Consider the following 14,439-nt stretch of genomic DNA (forward strand, 5'->3'; position numbering starts at 1 on the left):
AAAAAAAATGGAGCAGGGGAAAGGTGAAACCAAAATTAGTGCAAAAGAAATGTATCTTTTTTTAGGGGGTGGAATTGAATGTTCAGAAGATTCCATTCCCCTGCTCTTATTTAAAACTGTCTTGTATAACTGATACAAGAATATCCCATTCTACTGTGCCGTCTCAATGATGAATATTCAACCTGGCTTTCAAACTTCCAATCATATAAAGCTCTGCCTGTAACAAACAAGGTATCTCTTAAAAAGATGCATTTACCACACATTTGAACTGGCATTTAAAAGGCAAAACTACCCAAGGTAAACATTTGTTTCGTCCAGCGTGCAACAACAGTTACACTCCTAAAGGAAACTGAAATTGTACCAACTCACACCGGTTCCACCCAAACAAAACATTTGCCTCAAGTTTGTAGGATTCCAGCTAGGCTGTTCACCTGCCAAGAATATAGCCGAGGTATTATACACAACTTTACAGACCCGAGTTTCTACCAAAGACCTCCAAATTTATCAGATTGGTTCAATACAGCAGACGAACCTTCATGTCCTCTTAAATCATTGGCTTGTGCTTTGACTGAAAAGTGAATTTCACCAGTGGCACCCCCTATTATGTTTAGATTTTCGTTTTAAGAGATGTTTCACATGCACTGGGGCAGGGGGACACTGCATATGAATAAACACAAATTGTGGGCATTTTTTAAAAATAGACAATGCCGTTAACGAAACATTGTCCGAGCGTGCAGCAGCACCTGCTGCTGCTGCAACAGAGGAAACCATAGGAGAGCCAGGGATGTCGTGGCTTACAGAGGAACAGAGTGGCTGAAATTGCATTGACCCACACCTAGCAGGCAGCAAACCTGCAGCAACACTTTGCAAGAATCCACTGTGAAACATGGAATCTGGGTGTTCTCTGCTTATATGAAGCAATCACTATGTGCACAATCGGGTTGCACAATACGGCAAAGCCACAAGCAGGTGCAAACAGCCCAGTTTGGAGTTCACAACCCCTTCACCGAACAAGAAACCAGCAGGAACTCCAAGCCTAAACATTTCCATAGACCTGGCGTGATTTTAAATGCAACCGGTTCGCTCTGGAAATTCGTCCTCGTAACTAAATCTAGCAGTACCCCGCGGAGAAACTTCCAAGCGTTGGCTTGCCTTTTAGAGTCCCAATTGCTTCCTCGCAAATTCTACATTTTGATCCACAGAGGAATGTACCGCAAGGCGATTCCACGTCTTGCCTTGTACAGCCAGGATTGGGTTTTAAGTAAGGAACAGGGTGGTTGAGAGAAGAGGCTACATGTCAGGTCAGCTCAGTTTTAATGATCTATGATACTGACAATGGCAAGAAACGGGGAGAACTGGTATGTGTCTATGGCATAGCAAAGGGCAGTAAGAAACGGAGGGATCTTGCCGCAGTGCACACACACGGAGCCTCTCTTGGCAGCTTGTCGTCAAGGGCAAGTGGGCTGTGTGGCTTGGGCTTTTTCGGCCAAAACGAAACGAAGGATGCCATTTGCCACGTCCAGCGTTTCATCTTTCTCCAGCACAATATCATAAGCTTCAAGGTACTTTCCCCGCTGTTCCTCCACCTGCACGGAGGGAATAATAATAATAATAATAATAATAATAATAATAATAATAATAATAATAATGTACTATTTAAATCCCACACCCATCTGGCTGGGTTTCCCCAGCCACTCTGGGCGGCTCCCAACAGAATGGTAAAAACGCGATGAAACATGAAACATTAAAAACTTCCCTAAACAGGGCTGCCTTCAGGTGTCTTCTAAAAGTCAGAAAGTTGTTTTATCTCCTTGAGATCTGGTGGGAGGGCATTCCACAGGGTGGGCGCCACTACCAAGAAGGCCCTCTGCCTGGTTCCCTGTAACCTCACTTCTCGCAGTGAGGGAACTGCCAGAAGGCCCTCGGAGCTGGACCTCAGCGTCCGGGCTGAACGATGGGGGTGGAGACGCTCCTTCAGGTATACTGGGCCGAGGCCATTTAGGGCTTTCAAGGTCAGTGCCAACACTGTTGTGCTTGGAATCATACTGGGAGCCAATGTAGATCTCTCAGGACCGGTGTTATGTGGTCTCGGCAGCCACTCCCAGTCACCAGTCTAGCTGCTGCATTCTGGATTAGTTGTAGTTTCTGAGTCACCTTCATAGGGAGGATGAATAGGTCTTAAAGGCACTCAGCATTGGCTAGCAGAGTGTTGTTACAGTGGTTTCCAAGCGGTGTTCTAGCCTGAAGTTACTTCAAAGATCCTCAGGGGTTCCTCCATGAGATCAGCTATTGCTTCCACCCTGCTCTTCATCACCCAAGATGATCCCAGAGGAGCCAGTTTACCAGTGCCAATAAAACAACCTCTAACCTAACTGTTAGTTCAGCCTTGCACTAGAACATGTGTTTTAAGGTTGGTTTAAATTAATCTGCAGGGTTTAGTTTACTGTTTTGTTAGGAAGTGTGCCGTTTGCCTGCAAGCCTGCAGTTCTCACAAATCCTGGAATGCATTCAGATATCAACAGCAAAAGATCCAAGAAAAGGGGGTGTCACGGTTGAGCACGAGAACCGCAGGCTTGCAAGAAAACTGCACGCTTTGTAACAGCTCTGTTTAGCCACTTGAATGAATCTTCATATTTGCCTACTGCTTTGTCTTATAATCAGCCACTGTTGGCAGCACAAGAAGGGGTGGGGCAAGAATTTTTCATGGTCCGCGGGCCACTTTCCCAGCTCTCCAAGTCCGCCACCCAAAAGGGCCATGTCAGGAGACCGCCCTCACCGGAAGCCAAAGCGGTGCCAGGGCTTTATCAGTATTGTGAACCCCCGTCTCTGATGCGGAGTTCGTCATCGTCGTCCAGTGGGAGGAGCAATAATTCCTCCAGTGGGGAGGGGGAGATGGAGACAGGAAGTGGGAGCCGGGGCTGTGACAGGGGAAGAGAGCCTTCGCACCAAGCAGAAACGGGAGGTGAAGCACCCCTTCCGTCTCCCCTTTTGCACAGGGGGGAAAGACGTAGAGGGGATTGGCGGGGGTTCCGCATTCCGCGCCTCTTATGCTGGGCAAGGAACCGGAAGGGGTCATTCCTAGACTCTGCCGAAGGATGGGCTGGACGTACTTTCTGCAACTGCACTGTAAATATTTGCACCATTAAAGAAGCTAGTTTTAGAAGCTCTGCGTCAGTCTGGTTACTCATGAGCAGCCGCTAAGGAACCTTACAGGCCATCTCACCTTGTCTCACAGCCCTTCCACAGTCAGCTGTGCCCAGCTGGGTAATCCCAACTCACCCTGTCATTCAGGAAGCCAACCCGGAGGATGTTCTCCATATCAACTACACCATCTGCCATACTGAGATCGCCCATGGAATCTCCAAGGAGTAAGATGTTCGTCCTTGAGCACAGCTGCTGGAAATACTCTGTATCCTTCAGGACCGTGTTGTTCTTGTTGTAGGTGTGGATGAGGGGCTCTTTGAAACCTCGCAGAACTCCCTGCATGGAGGACACAAAGGCAAATGAGATAAATGAGAGTCACAGAGATAGCCAGCTTCTGTGTTGCGTTTGTGTGCGGCCAAGCTACTCAGCAGTAATTGCTTCAAAGTCGTTAGTGTCCTTTTCTATTTACGAATCATTTCATCTGAAGCTTATCAAAGCAATTTCACAATACAGTAAACACCTATATAAAAACAGTTAAAACAATTGCATTTACAAAAATACGTCGAGATCCAACACAGATAGAAATCTCCTCTTAGAAAGCTCACTGAAAAAGTTAAGTCTTTAAGTTGCCATTCTCCTTTAGTTGGAACTTTTCTCAATTTCCATTTTGGGGCTAACAAAACACCAGACACAGTAGTGGCATGTATAAATAACCTTTTTTAACACCTGGGAATTCCTTGGCAACTTAAACTGATAGAAAATGTGCAGCTTGCGGACCTAACATATAGAATAAGAGAACAAGAAAAACATACGTTTAAAGAAGATTGGGAAATGTTTATAGAATATATATGGAGGGAAATTGTGTTTATCTGAAAATGTGGGCAGCATTAAGATAAATTCAACAGTGTAAATAAGTTTTGATGGATGTAATCAGTGCTTTTTTCTGGGGGGGGGGACGCAAGGGGACGCATACACCTAAACATTTTGTGAATTTAAGTTTGGTCTCATTGAGGGGCAGTATTTCAATATGGGTAGGAAAATTAAGAGTTAAGGAAAAAAAAGTTTTGATGGATGTAATAATGGAATACTGAATGGTTTAGTTTATATAAAATATGCAGGTATTTACGTTTTGTAAAATGAACCACAGAAAGAGAAGAAGGGGAGTCACTGAAATTTTGAGGTTGGTTAAAGGAATATTCTCAAATGTAAAACAGAAAATTTAATAAAAATTATAGGAAAGGGAAAAGGAAAGCCTTGCACAGATGCTGAATGGACAAAAGCCTTGGTGCTTCTCTGAAGCACCTTATCTACATCCTCAGGCCTCAACGACTTAAACTGATCGCACGAAACTGGCCTAGACATTGCACTGGACACTTCACCCAAATTTGTCACAAATATGGAATCCAAGTCATCACAGAGATGAGTGATTTTACCTTCAAAGTGCCTAGCAAACGTGTCACAGCACACCTCCAAGGGTTCAAGTACCCTCACCACCAGGCAAGTGTGAATAAACTCCAAAACTCTCCAAACAGCTCTGGTGGACAACTACTTGATGATACAATAATAATAATAATAATTTTATTATTTGTACCCTGCCCATGTGACTGGGTTGCCCCAGTCACTCAGCGGTTTCCAGCATATACAAAAACATAAAACATTAAAAAAACTTCCCTGTACAGCAAAATGATTCCTCACCTGGATGTAGTAAACATGAATATGTCCTATAGTGCCTGTTCAGTCATCTTTGTGACAAATTATCCGCCATATGCACTTAAAGCTGTCATCCAGCTTATTTCTTTGCCCATGGTCTTCGCTGAATAGCAACAGAGAGGCGTGGTTCTGTTGATGGCTCAATGAGAGCTGGGACCGAGTCTCTTATAAATACGTTTTATCACTGCAACCAAAATTTCTGCTCATCCTGGTAGAGCCTGGGAGTTTCTGGCTGACCCCAGAAGGCACACAAATGCCTTCCATTTACCCCCTACTATTAATACCAAGCGGGTGGTGCTGTGGGTTAAACCAGAGCCTAGGGCTTGCCAATCAGAAGATCAGTGGTTCAAATCCCCGCGACGGGGTGAGCTCCTGCCCACCTAGCAGTTCGAAAGCACATCAAAAGTGCAAGTAGATAAATAGGTACCGCTCCGGCAGGAAGGTAAACGGTGTTTCCGTGCACTGCTCTGGTTCGCCAGAAGCAGCTTGGTCATGCTAGCCACATGACCCGAAAGCTGTACGCCGGCTCCCTCGGCCAGTAACGCGAGATGAGCGCCGCAACCCCAGAGTCGGACACGACTGGACCTAATGGTCAGGGGTCCCTTTACCTTTATTAATACCACCCCTAAACTTTTCTAAGCCCCACAAACACAGTGTTCAGATTGGCACACCGCTTCCACGCCAGGGTGGAAAGGAGTTGGGGAAAGTGAAGTGGGCTCAACTCACACTGTCGTCAAAATCCATATAGTTGGAGACCACTTTGACATTGGGATAGAACGCCCCAGCCTGGCGAATTATCTCCTCTAGCACATCACCCACACCTGCCGAGAAGATGAAGAGGGGTACTTTGTTCTGGTAAAGCTGGTCAAATAAGATGTTGAAGCCGTCTCTGAATGCAAGAGAGAGAGGAAGCGTAACGTTCAACTGAAATGGTGAAACACACAAGGCTATTTCCATTCGTGGCTCACTAAACCATGGCTTACTGCAATGTCCAAACACAGTCAAAATACTGCAGTGATTAAATTAACCAAATCATATGCATGGTTGTTTTTTTTAAAGGAAATATACAATATAACAATGGGAAACTCGATTTAAAGGAATTATTTTAACATAACGTTTTGCTTGGCAATCATTTTAACACAACATTTTGCTTGGCAATTACTTTAACACAACGTTTTTGCTTATTATTTCAGTTGCCTTGAAAATCCACCCTGCTGTATGGATATGGCGCACATTACATGGGACAGACCCACTTTCTACTGGTAGGAAGCCGCCATCAATCCTAGATCACCAACTAGTGTACATGCATGAGACACACTTCTTGTAATCATGATTTACATCTTAATTGTGCAGTTAACTAAAAACAAAACGAAAAAGGAATGTGTGGAGAGGTCCTTAGATAAGCCTCTGTCTCCTCAACCCCTTCCACAAGGATAATAAAGCGGGCCTACCCTACTAGCCTAAATATTAATGAATTTGAGATGCTTTGAGTATATCGAACATGATGTATAAATGCTATCATTTGTGACAGAACAGAACAACCACCTTCCAGGCTCTGGCTGTTTCTCCCTCGTTTATGGCTTCCAGTCCTGCTTCTCTCCCAAATCTCCCCACCCACAGCCATGTTTTTCCTTGCCAGTGCTGGCCAACGACTGCACGAGTTTAAAATATCTGCATTCTGTGTGTCAAGCAGGCAGGAAACCTTGTGTTTCAGCGTGTGAAAAATCAGCAAGCCCTCCAACTCTGGAACACACTGGCACACTTCAATTTCAAGTGGGTCAAAATTCCACGTTGCCCTGACAACGAATTCAGGAAGGGTTGAGGCAGAGGAGGACACAGACCACAAAAATAAAGTTGTTCCCCCACCCCACCTCCCCCCCTTTTCTTGTAATCGACATCCAAATTTTGTACCTGAGCATGACATCCGACTCTTTCACAACCTGGGCTATGTCGATTTTCTTTATCTTCTGTTGGGCCAGGAGGTCGTGGGCCTTAGTCCACCTGGAACACACACACCTGTCCTATCAGAGAGCAGGAGTCCTCTGTGGGTGTATCTATTGAGCTTACAGAACCTCTAGTTAGTTTGTTTCTCCAGACAATGAGTGATTCTCATGTTTGCTTGACCGCCACAGATCAGACCTGTCTTAGGCAGTGGCGGAGGAACCCTTTCTGGCACCCGGGGCAGCCTGTACGGAGTGCGCACATGCAGCAACCGTACAGGATGCCACACATGCACAGTCCGTACGGGATGCCACTTGCATGGCGTTCATATGGGCTGCTGCTTGCACTGCGACTGTACAGGCTGCCGCACGAGTGGCATCCCGTATGGAGTGCGCATGCGCAGCAGCCCGTATGGTCGCTGTGCAAGAGGCAGCCCATACGAATGGCGTGCGAGAGGCAGCCCGTAAAGACACCCATATGGACAGCGCACTAGAGCAGCAGCCCATACGGACACCGTGCAAGCGGTGCCCATACGGACTGCGCACGTCCTCAGCCACTCTACAGCTGGGTGGAGGCAGGGGCCATCTTGTCACACACACACACCCCAGAGTGGCACCCGGGGCGGCCCGCCCCCCGCCCCCCACTTCATATGCCCCTGGTCTTAGGTGAAGTGTTTGTGCCCCCAACCCCTTTTTAAGATCCTCAAAACTCTCTTTAACGGAGTTGGGGTGTGTGTGTTCTGTAATGGAAGAAAGCACCCTTCCTCCCCGTTAAGGAAAACATAACCTCCTCTGTCACAAATACTCACCATTCTATCATGAGGGGCAACTTGTCCTCCATGGTCCGGTAGGGATCAATTTCAATAGGATAGTAATGATGGAGCAGATCTTTTAGCTGGAACAGTTCCCAGTATCAAGAAAAGGAAGGGGGGATATTTAGCTAGTCAGAAGATTAAAACACGCACATTTCAAGGTGATGGTTTATCCAAGATGGAGGTTCTGGCTAGGACTGGGTCAACCAACTGCATAGCCTGCTCCCCACCATATTAGGAGGATGGGATAGGTATTGATCGTAAGCCAGTACTTGCAGGGTACAGCCCCCCAAGGGGGTGGGCGACAGAAACAGGAAAAGCATCTTCATGTTATCTGTTATTTGGTTTCTTGCTTGGGGGACTAGTTGCAGGGAAGTCAAACCTATATGGAGACTGTAGAATAGAAGGAACTCAAAAAGTTATTCATGAGGAATAGAAGGAATGGCGAATTCTCTGTTTCAAAGCCTTAGTCCCCTCATAGAACTCAAGGCTCCTTGAGCTCCTAACTACAGGAGGGAATGAAACCGGGAAGTCAGTTTAGACTTTAAAATATCAGCATGCCAAGATATGAAAGCTCATACCTTTTTCTTGCCTTCTTCGCTGATGACCCGGCTGTTATCTATAATATCTGAAGAGACACACACAAAAATACATATATGTCAAATTCCAAATATCAAATTCATTTTTATAAATACCGTATTAAGTTAAGGTCTGGTTAACTACTATAACAATTAATATTTTTTGTCATGTATACAATTTTTTGGTAACATTTTGGTTCCCCTCATCAAACGTGGAAAATAACACCATCCCGAGATCTAAATCTAGTATCTGACCCGTGATAAGCCCAATTTCGTAAAATGTTGTTTTCCAGAATTATTGTAGCTTCTCCCAGGACCACCACTTGTGAAAATATTTACTCAGGTACCATCTGCAAATAACTCTGAATCAGTTTACTCTCATTTGGGGTCAGTGTTCGAAATTAGCCATTTGCATCTGGCTACTGACCACTTGCGACCAAGTGGAGATACCTGAGCACCAGGATGGTGCCTGACATCTCCACCATCTGGAGCATCATGGCATCTGGACCTGCTTTCACACACTAGTATCACATCCAGTAGAATTCTATCAGTTATATTTTATATGCACCATTGGAATGAATTCCAGGAACCAAAATGCTATTCCTGTGCAGCCTGAGCAGGAGCAGTGAACAACGTTATAATTAACTGTTGTGACTTGTCTTCTGTTACCCCCCGCCTCCCACTGCCCTGCTCACGGTTGTGAATAATACTCTTACGTTATGAATGGTCCATGTCACCACTAGGAAAAAGAGATAGGAATAGGCGAATATATTTGCGGACTGTCCCAAAGGCTTGGAGGGACCAAGAGGGAGAGATAAAAGTCAGTGGTGTTTTACAAGAGAAAAATGAAATAGCAAAGGGCCAAAACTGGACTCACTGTAGGAAGTAGGGCAGCGTCGACCATTGAACCCGAACCGAGTCAGAGTCATGTCAAAATCAGAAATGACCTGGAGAGAACAAGGAGGGAGAATGAGGGAGAGACAGAGAGAGATTGCAAGGGATTCACTGCGTAGCCCAGGGGTCAGCAAACTTTTTCAGCAGGGGGCCGGTCCACTGTCCCTCAGACCTTGTGGGGGACCAGACTATATTTTTTAAAAAAATATGAACGAATTCCTATGCCCAGAGATGCATTTTAAATAAAAAGGAAACATTCTACTCATATAAAAACACGCTGATTCCCAGACCGCCCACGGGCCGCATTTAGAAGGCGATTGGGCCGCATCCGGCCCCCGGGCCTTAGTTTGGGGACCCCTGGCCTAGCCCAAGAAACAACTCTACAGATTCAGGGAACCAAGAAATCAAGTCTCAAGAGTTACCAAGTAATCTCAGGTGGGCAGCCTTCAGGCCTTCACTGCAGCCTGCCACTGCTACCATCACCACTGCTGAATTTTGTCAAGTGTCACTCACTTAGCCCATCTAACAGCTGCATGGAGTGTGATTTAAATGTGGAGGAAGGTGATCTCCCCATTTGCACAACTGCACTCTCTTCAGCCTGCCCATTTGCTGTTTGGTGGGCTAAGGGACGACTCCCAGTGCCTATCAACTGGGGAGGTGGGAAGGCACGATGGAATCTCCATTCCGCCCGATGTTTGGTGCTTCACACTAAACAGGAGCTCAATCAGACTCAAAACTGAGACCAAGAAGGAACCAAATAAATTCTAAAGTTACAGTGGGCCGGAGTCATTCCGAGTTGTCCTGTGAAACCATCAAAACATTTTTTTATTTGCAGCAACGTCACAGGATGCCAGGTTTCGTTTACAGAGGGAAACTCAGCTTAAGACTGATAATAATTCGCCAACACAACCTTGTTTCTTCTTGCTTTGAAGAAAGCAAGATCTAGCATAAACTAGTCAGGCAGTGGCTGGTAAATTCCATACATCTTCACCCGTGCTAAAGCAAATTACGTTTGACGCATGATAGTCAAATAAGTGCAATTTTAATAAAGAAAGAAACAAAAGTCTGTGTTACCATTTACTACAATTGTTGTGCTTCGGTGGCACATGACAAATGAGTCCATTCAATCTTTGCCATGGTTTCACTTTAGCATTTCTATATCTATGTGTAATAAAGTTTTGGATGTTGGTGAGTGTTTGTCTGCCAACAGCTCTTAAATCACTTCTCTGAGGCAGGCTGGAGAGATACCAGCAGAAAACATTAAGTTAACAGACCTTGTTTGGGGAACCTGACTTTTCACATGAAATCCAGATGACCCCCCAAATTGCCATATTTCCCAAGAAACAACTTTAAGGAGAAGGCTCTCTCGGTACAGAATGTTAAGGCCTTCACGGTTAACTATATGCTTAAACATTCTGAGCACTGAATTAAACCCATGCTGTTCTCATCATTTGACAGGCATTTCACTAGTAAATAGACAAAGACAAAAACCAGGCGGCGTCTGAGGTAAAAATTTGTTCCGAGGTTCATGCATCTGCTTCTGCAATACATCTGGGAAGAGGATGGGTGGGAGGGATAAATTAAGGATACGACAAGCAGCAGACAAACAGATGAATACAGGAGCACGCACCTGGAATTTTCCTACTCCATCTTTTCTGAGGGCTGAAATTATATTTTTTACACGTTCAGGATCCTTCATTCGGACCGTCGCTTTCTCCAGCTCGGGCACCTAGGGAAAGACACGGCACGTGACGTTTTCAACAGTGTTCTTTGCGCATTCGGTTATTTTTTATTTATTTTATATGGGCTACATTTCTCTACTAGGGCCCCCAATAGCAATACGGTTATTGAGCCCCTAGCACAGAAAAGCAGCACGTGTAAATGACATGCAAATAATACACCTTGTTAAAAGCGGAGCGTATAAGTGATATGTAGCATTCATGCTATATAAAGGTCAGCATAAATATAAAACTACTGTTAAAAATAAATTAATAAAAACAGCAGAGCCATTAAAAAGGAGCTGAATAAGAATTATCTTAGTGGGCCAATAAGAAAGTTTTTACTTTTTGATGTAAAGTTTAACAGAGAGGGATAACTTGACCTCCTTGGGAAGAAAGACCCAAAATCCAAGTACACGCACAGCATCCCCAAATGCAAGCATGATGTGGTATGTACTGAGCTGAATTCTAGAATAATAGGATCCAGAATGCAACAGTCTGATTGGTCCGCAGGAGCCACCCAATCCAGCTCCAGCTGGAAGTGAAGCAGCGACCTGATTGGCCTGCAGGAGCAGCCAATCAGACCTCTGGAGGAAGTGAATCCGCAACCTGATGGCCCACACAGGAGTAGCCCAGAATTAGCCAATCACGTGGGGCCCATTGTGTAAATAATGTATATATAGCAGACGTTTTGGGGAAAGATTCATTCATTGCTACTATGAGCTGAATAAAGAGCATGAAATTCACACTTGACTCCGAGTATATTTCATATGTTTGTGGGTACCTTTCTGCACAACTTGCTGCTACTCTGAGGAGTCAGTGCCAAGTTCTTAAACGTTGCAGAGAAGGCCAAAGCCTCAAAGGGTTTGAGGGACTTGGACAAATTGGCATAGGGAACCAATGGGAAGAGAGCAAGTGAAATCCACCCCTGCGGGCTTTACTCTCCCATTGCCCATCCCAGACAATTCCAACCCCCACCCCCCCGTCTAGTCTTCTTGACAGTCCTGCAAAAGGACACCATTTCTCATCTCCAACATACTCCCTCCACTTCCCAGGGACCTCCCTGCACTTCCTTCCAAGGCCTTTAGCCTTCCCCGAAAGACCACTGGGACTACAACTTCTACTGTCCCTGACTATTGAATTGGCAGGCTGCCTGGGGCTGATGGGAGCTGGAGTCCATCAACATTTGGAGGGCTGCGGTGTACTCCCAACCTCTACTTCCAAAGGCTCCTTGCTTTTCCTCCATTCCCCAGTTGCACCAAAGGAACAAGCACCTAGAGAGCATTCATCCTTAGTATGTTCTGTTTTAAATCTCCCACCACTTTCACCAAGGGGGAAGACCTATAACGATCTAATTTTCCCCTGGGCATCCCCAGTCACAGACCCCCCCCCCACGATTCCACCCAAGAGACCCTCACTCTCCTCAAACCACGTGAAACCTGACCCCCTCCCAGGTCACCTTGCATCAGGGCAGCTGGCTTAGCAGAGCCTAAGTTACAAGATCGGGTCGATGCCAGCTTGAATTTGTACCAGCCTCTCTTTCTCTCTCGGCTTTAGCCTCCACCTCTCCTATCTGCAATGGGGGGTGGGGGTGGGAGATAACACTGGCCTACCTTGCAGGGTTGTTGTAAGGATTACATAACCATAATATCACAAGCAAAGCAAAGCTGCTCCTGGCAGCTGTCTCCCTGGCACAGAATCCTCTCAGCTCCCTCCAGTGTTTAGCGACCTCCTAATAAAGAAGGGGAACTCACGCCCCCAAACAGCTGCTTTCCTGGACCCCCCCCCCCCCGCCCGGCCCACCTCCTTCATAATAAACACCCGCCTTATGAAAAGTTCAGCCCCTTACTCTGTCATATAAACACACCCCCATACTCTGTTTGGACAACCGCAAGGCCCCTTCCCACCAGTTCTGGCTCAGAAAGTGGGTTCCCAACATCTCTCCCCCCCCCCCGGCAAAAAAACCCCAAACACCTAACACACTTCCGCCTTCCCAAACCTCACCCTACAAAACTAGCATATTCATGGCCGGTGGTAGGAGAGAGATCGCTTGGAAGCGCTGTGCAATTTGCTTTGCAGCCAAAAGCTTGCTTTAAAAAAAAAAAAAAAAGCAAACACCCACAGATCTTGAATTAAAGCACCTCGTGTTTTTGGGACGCGTATTCTCCGACGGCTTACAAAAAATAAAATAAAAAATAAAGCGTATCTTAGCAAAGCCACCTCCTCTTCCCCTCCCGCCTTCCCCATGATCTAACCATGATCTTCGCCCAGCAAGCCGTCCACGGACGACGAGGAGTTTTGTAACTGGGATCGAGAATGGAGAAAGCCGGAGAAGGAAGGAAGAAGAGGGAGGTCTTCTTCCCTGAGCTGGGCTGGGCTCCGCAGGCGCCTCCTCCTGCGCCTCCGCCCCTCGGCGTCTTGGCTGCTGCTGCAGCTGCTGGCTGCGATCCGGGGAGAGGTTTCCTCCAAGGTGGTTTGATCGCGGCCGGGTTGCTCGCTGCATTTCCCGCCCCCAAACCCCACACTCCCCCCCCCGGGGTGGGGGTGAGGCATCTGATGGGGGGGGGGTCACCCTGCCTTAGTTCCACCCCGGGCGGAGTTGCAGCCTGCAAGATCCCGATAACCGGACCTCCTCGCTCTCGCGCGCAGCTACGCGGCAGCTTAATGTGAGTCAGTGCGTGCGATGTTCCTATTTGTGGCATTGCCAGACTCAAAAAAGTCAGATTTAAGGAACGATCCCTCAGCCAGTAAAAAAAAAAAAAAGGGGGTATTCATTTCTCTCTCTTCTATTGTGATTTGCAAAGGGATCTGGTTAACTACAACGACAATTTTTCTTCTTTTTTTGGTACCGTACACAGTATCTTTCTTTTGATTTCTACATGGGTGCTATTTCTTGTTTTTTTCTTCTTACCTTACACTGTGCACTTGTGGTTTTGTAGTTTTTTATATTTTTTTTCAATAAAGAATATAAAATAGCATTTGCAAAGGGTTTTTTTTTCTCATGGGCTGCATCGTTCCGTTAGGAAACAATCGAGCGGGTGATTAAATTTGTGCCTCCTCCCTCTCACGTGGAAATGCTTCCCAAAATCCTTAAGGCCAGGAAGTACGACAAGAGGAAATGCCGTCTGTGCTGGGATCACTGTTTTGCACTATATTTCTAGGAACAATGAAAGATGTCCAGGCTGAACGGCGGCGCAAACCGAGGCCTGCCTCTCTGTTTTATTTCTTCCGACGGCTGGAAGGTGTTCGAAGTGTACTTAGTCCAAAACAGTGTGTAGTTCGCCCTGGAGGCTGTAGGTGTCGCAGAAGAGCTTGCAAGCTGGCCCCGCCACGTGACAGTTCCTCCGCATACAGTACAAGCTGCATGTTCAACTTCTATCTGCTGGTGCTTCTCCAGATTCTCCACGTGGACGTCTATGGGGAAAGGTGAAAGGGCCATAGCTCGGTGGCAGAAGGGTCCCAGGTGTAATCTCGGGCTCCTGCCTGAGTCACCTGGAGGGTGTCTCAAGCAGGTCACTGAACAAGATGGGCCAGGGTGTCTGACTCAATTCAATGCCTTTCTTTATGAAAACCAATGAATTCTAGCCCATGCTTCATACTTGTCAAAGCACCCAGGGTTCAGAGGGCTGTAAGTCTCCCCCTA

At 46.3% G+C, this 14,439-nt stretch overlaps 1 protein-coding gene across 2 annotated transcripts; it reads right to left on the minus strand.

Moving 5' to 3' along the window:
• Nucleotides 1-1,297: 1,297 nt before the first annotated feature.
• NT5C3B (5'-nucleotidase, cytosolic IIIB) lies at nt 1,298-13,308 on the minus strand. Of its 2 annotated transcripts, XM_033169613.1 has the most exons (9): nt 13,052-13,308; nt 10,709-10,807; nt 9,062-9,131; nt 8,188-8,234; nt 7,604-7,689; nt 6,766-6,855; nt 5,581-5,743; nt 3,280-3,480; nt 1,298-1,586 (listed from the first exon to the last, which is right to left on the minus strand). In XM_033169613.1, exons 1-9 carry the CDS (start codon nt 13,052-13,054, stop codon nt 1,449-1,451), a joined length of 897 nt encoding a protein of 298 aa, XP_033025504.1. In that variant the 5' UTR covers nt 13,055-13,308; the 3' UTR covers nt 1,298-1,448. The 2 variants fall into 2 exon arrangements, with proteins under 2 accessions (XP_033025504.1, XP_033025505.1); XM_033169614.1 differs by lacking the exon at nt 13,052-13,308 and having other exon boundaries at nt 10,729-10,807.
• Between the last annotated feature and the right edge of the window lie 1,131 nt (nt 13,309-14,439).

This window comes from Lacerta agilis, chromosome 14 (genome assembly GCF_009819535.1).
Source record: "Lacerta agilis isolate rLacAgi1 chromosome 14, rLacAgi1.pri, whole genome shotgun sequence".
In the NCBI taxonomy this organism is placed as follows: Eukaryota; Metazoa; Chordata; class Lepidosauria; order Squamata; family Lacertidae; genus Lacerta; species Lacerta agilis.

Excerpts from the sequence above, each read along its gene's own strand:
- NT5C3B (XM_033169613.1), bottom strand. Across the intron at positions 7,690-8,187 it reads GCGAAGAAGGCAAGAAAAAG|CTAAAAGATCTGCTCCATCA; the intron begins GTATGAGCTTTC and ends GAACTGTTCCAG. Across the intron at positions 1,587-3,279 it reads TTGGCTTCCTGAATGACAGG|GTGGAGGAACAGCGGGGAAA; the intron begins GTGAGTTGGGAT and ends CCCTCCGTGCAG.